The 4,829-nt window shown below is 47.0% G+C and overlaps 1 protein-coding gene and 1 non-coding gene across 2 annotated transcripts in view; both read right to left on the bottom strand.

Moving 5' to 3' along the window:
• INPPL1 (inositol polyphosphate phosphatase like 1) overlaps positions 1 to 4,829 on the bottom strand; it is a 32,168-nt gene that overhangs the window by 4,610 nt on the left and 22,729 nt on the right. Inside the window, exons 13-15 of the mRNA XM_018572981.1 lie at positions 3,946 to 4,063; positions 372 to 468; positions 106 to 244 (exon numbers count right to left, since the gene is read on the bottom strand). Coding sequence (XP_018428483.1) covers positions 106 to 244; positions 372 to 468; positions 3,946 to 4,063 — 354 coding nt within the window. The remainder of the gene's footprint in view (positions 1 to 105; positions 245 to 371; positions 469 to 3,945; positions 4,064 to 4,829) is intronic.
• Positions 1,618 to 1,702, bottom strand: TRNAR-UCU. Its single transcript is given in 2 exon segments — positions 1,618 to 1,653; positions 1,666 to 1,702. It is a non-coding gene; the product is annotated as a tRNA-Arg (tRNA).

The following is a 4,829-nucleotide window of genomic DNA, read 5'->3' as shown; positions in this document are numbered from 1 at the left end:
ATATAGTGACTACACGTGATATTCCTCCGCAGGAAGGGAGCCGCCTTTGGGAATATGCCCCAGACTCCAAACCCCCGATCGCCACTCCCAAGATGGCCGCCTCACCTGTACGTCCATGTCCAGCCGGTAGTTCAGGTCACCGAACCAGAAGAGATGTGTGAAGCGCAGAGAGATGTCGAAGGAGTTCAGCTGCTTGTCCCCGAGCGACAGGAGCCGCAGGATGTCCAGGTAGTTCTGGTTCCGTCTGCGAAGCGGATAAAGAAGACGTTTCATTTGTGAATCTCTCGCCGTCACACCCGTCACGTCTATTCGGAGGAGGATCCGACATGTCTGTCCGGCAGAGCTGTCCCGACCAATCCGCAACCACTCACCTGGTGGTCTTCTCGTTGCCCGACGTCAGGTGACAGTTCACAAAGCCGAACGAGGTTCCATTAAACATGAAAGATATTCCCACCGCGCCTTTGTTACCTGCCGGGAGAGACAGCGAGGCGATTAGAGACTGAGGGACATGGCGGCCACCGTTCCCGCTACACTCTCCTTTTACTGTGACCTCCATATTGTTACATGTGAACAACGTGTGTGACAACGTAATATGCAATGAGAGGGAATCTCTGCCCGGAGGAGATGGAAGAGATACAAAGAGAATAGAAAGAGAAAAACAATAAGATACAAAGAGTGGAATGTATCAGTCCTGGAGCAGCTGTGCACGGCGACCAATCAGATTCTCTCTCTCATTTTCAAAACTTAACTGAACAAACTGAAGAGAGAAGCTGATTGGTTGCCATGGGCAGCTGCTCCAGATTCTGTCTGCGGCAGTATTGATCAATTCCCCTCCATTGTATCCACACGTCAGAGGGCTGAGCGCAATAAAAGGTCTGAGAACCAAATCAAATAATATTAATTAGAGATGCACCGCGACCGGTTTTTGCGATATCGAGAACTGATATTTTGCTTTCTGTACTAGCCGATACCGAGTACTGGTGCCGGTGCTTCCGCTGGCATGGAGCCGGCTTCCCGGGCAATCAGGAAGCCGAGCAGCGGGTAATGACATGTAAGGATGGGCTCGGGCGCGTTCGCAGCTGCAGAGATCGGGAAATGTCTCCGTGCCTGTGATTGGAGCTGCGGCGCTGTCAGCTCCCTGGCGGGCTCGGCACGTGGAGCAGCGAACGCGCCCGAGCCCATCCTTACATGTCATTACCCGCTGCTCGGCTTCCTGATTGCCGGGGAAGCCGGCTCCGTGTAGCTTGGCCGGCTTGATTGTGATTGGCCTGGAAACCGGCTTCCGGGCCAATCAGGAAGACAGGCGGCAGGTAATGACCCGCCTCTGGCTTCCTGATTGGCTGGAAAGCCGGCTTACCAACCAATCAGCATCGAGCAAGCTGTTCGGCCAATCAGGAAGCCAGGTCATTACTCACAGCCCAGCTTCCTGATTGCCCGGAAAGCCGACTCCATGTTCCCCTACGGCACTGCCGGTCAGAGGAAATCTTCCTCTGATGGGAAGTTCCGGTATTGGGGAAACCAAAGCTCATCCTTAGTCTAAGCTCACAATGTAAACTAAGGAAATAGGTTAATTCAGCTTACTTCAAGACTAAAGCTGGCCATAAACCATTAAGATCTCGACTCTGGTGGGACTCGAACCCACAACCTTTGAATTATTACATGCTCTAGAAGTCCAATGCGCTATCCATTGCGCCCCAGAGCCTCCTGCTTGGTTTCAGCCATGACCCATCACAGGGTGTCCGGCAGAACATGACATGACATGATATGACATGACACAGAACTTGGACTGGTGAATTCTCTGGAACTAAACCTTGAAAAATGGGACATTGACCTCAAACCCAACTTTAATCATGAAGGATTTGCCTATAAGTCATAGCAGCCGTTAACCAAAAGCTCTTCCTTAGTCTAGACCACATAGTACTCCGGTCACTATGTACACTAATGAAAGAGGTCAATCCAGCATACTTATAGACTAAAGCTAGCCGTTCACCAATAAGATAGCAACTCTGGTGGGACTCAAACCCACAACCTTTGAATTACTCCAAGCTCTCGAAGTCCAATGCGCTATCCATTGCGCCAAAGAGCCTCCTGCTTGGTCTCAGCCATGACCCGTGACTGTGCTGTATCTCCTGACCGTTCAACGTCTAAAGCCAAAGCTGAACGTTGGTCAATTAGCAAACAATTATGTATGGGTTAACCACCATGTGTGACATAATGCACGTTCTCAATTCCTATGATTCCGCTGTCATTGGACAGCGCAGTTCATATGCAAAAGTAGAATTCCACTTAACCATCTTTTTTGCTATAACCAACTAGTCTGATGGTGATAGTAACCAAGTCGTAAGCTAGCCTACAATGTTTAATTGTCATGAAGGATTTGCCTATAAGTCATAGCAGCCGTTAACACAGAACTTGGACTGGTGAATTCTCTGGAACTAAAGCTTGAAAAATGGGACATTGACCTCAAATCCAACTCTTGCAAGTACTCGGTGTCGGTGCGTCCCTAGTATCAATAGAAGGTACAAGAATCACAACGTTTCACTTTACAAGGATCCGAGTCTTCTCCAATATCGGGGGAAATGATAGAATTTGGGGGGAAGCACTCAGGTGAGAGAATCATCAAAGAGGCAAAAAGTCAGATCACCAACTCCCCCCAATGGACAGAATATAGAGTCAGGTGACACATCCGGCGTTTCCTTTCTACTTCTATTATTTTATATTTCTTAGACTGGTTTATACATTGTTATTATTATTGGATACACTGTATATGAGGAATAGGAATTCTATTATTGGATACACTGTATATGAGGAATAGGAATTCTATTATTAGATACACTGTATATGAGGAATAGGAATTCTATTATTAGATACACTGTATATGAGGAATAGGAATTCTATTATTAGATACACTGTATATGAGGAATAGGAATTCTATTATTGGATACACTGTATATGAGAAATAGGAATTCTATTATTAGATACACCGTATATGAGGAATAGGAATTCTATTATAGGATACACTGTATATGAGGAACAGGAATTCTATTATTAGATACACTGTATATGAGATAAGGTAAGGTGACACATTTTTTTAAAATAAAATCCGGGAACATAAAATAAAACTTTTTTTTCGTCTTCTAATACTCCCCTGATTCCTGGATCCAACAAGCCCGGCCTCCCGTCTCCCACGCTGTTAGAAGTTGCATACAGCGTGTGCTGGTTACTACTTAAACCGACGCGCGCAGTGTGCAGCTTCTGAGGAGATAAGCTATTAGCGTAGCGGGAGTGATGCAAAATGCGCAGCCGCCTTCCCCGCTATGCTAATAGCGTATCTTCAGGGATAGGAATTCTATTATAGGATACACCGTATATGAGGAATAGGAATTCTCTCTATTCTATAACATTTGTAAATATTGTTTTCTGTATCTCAGTATTCCGGAGGTTCTGGTTATGAGGCTGTTTTCGGGTTCATAGTTGGTGATTATATTATAAGAAGGTGCTCAGGGATTTTTTTAAAATAATTTTTTATGCATTTAGTTACTGCCAGATAACCAATCGGTGCATTGATTATGTACGGGGATGACGCTGTATACCGGGGAGCGCTGTTATAGTCGCATGGTACAGGGCTTCCTATTAGAGGAGTCCACCCGTGACAAAGTCTATGATGACAAAACGCATAGGGGCGGAGCTTGGTGACATCACTGATGGGCAGTGTAAGCTGTAAGCTTTCCGCCACTAGATGGCGCTGAGGAACATAGTAAATTCCTGTACTCTTCAGCTCCACCTAGTGGCGGTAGTGATGTGTGCGCGGCATTCGCCCTGCGATACGTTGGGGGGAAGATTTATAAATCAGCCCCTTAGATTTCCTGAAAAATATATTTATTGATCTCACAGTTATAGGCGATTCATTGATTGTTGTGTTTCTATGAAGCGTCTCTCACTCACCCAGAGTATTGGCGATTCCGGTCTTTACGCTGGACGTGCTGATGTGCGTGATCCGATTTTCGTGTTCCGCCCGGACGAGGACGACAATTTTTATGTTCCACAGAGACTGCATGGCGACCTTCAGGAAACAAAAAATCAGAGTCCGGATTTATGAATAAGGAAACCATCGTGAATAAGCTGATTGCTGGGAGGTCGTATCGCTTCCAAAGCTGCGGCGTCGCTTCTGACTCTCCACCATTAGTATCGCATGACCGCCGGCAACAATGTAACAGGATGATGAGGAACATTATTAAAGTGTCTCTGAACTTCCCGGATAACTTCTGTTAAATATACCACAGAAAGGGTTTCGTTCAAGAAGTGAAAAAAAATCCCTGTCGATCCTGCCAGAAATCCAGCGCTGTCCTGTACAGTAGGGATGCACCGATCCCGATACTAGTATTGGTATCGGTGCCGATGCCGAGTATTTGGGCGAGTACTCGTACTTGCCCAAATACTCCGATGCCTAGCCCGACACTTCCGGTGTCAGGAAGCCGGCTCCATGGCCAACCAGCGTGTAATGACTCGCTGCCCGGGTTCCGGATTGGTCACGAAGCTGGCCAATCAGGAAGCCAGGCGCCATGTAAGGACACGGTGCCCTTCTTTCTGATTGGCCGGGAAGCCAGATCCATGCTTTCTCATCACCTAGCATGGGGACAGCTTCCCTGCTAATCGGGCTGTCGGGTGGCGAGTCATTACACGTCGCCTGGCTTCCTAAATTGGACTTTCGTGAACGGCGAGTACCGACAAAAAGATATCTGTACTCGTATTCGATATCGGTGCATCCCTACTCTGCAGTGCTTCTGGCCCTGTCCAGTTGTCATCTTGGACTACAAAACAATTGCTGC

This window comes from Nanorana parkeri, unplaced genomic scaffold (genome assembly GCF_000935625.1).
Source record: "Nanorana parkeri isolate BGI_ZX_2015 unplaced genomic scaffold, ASM93562v1 scaffold2194, whole genome shotgun sequence".
Taxonomy (NCBI): Eukaryota; Metazoa; Chordata; class Amphibia; order Anura; family Dicroglossidae; genus Nanorana; species Nanorana parkeri.
This window is presented reverse-complemented; position numbering and strand designations above follow the sequence as displayed.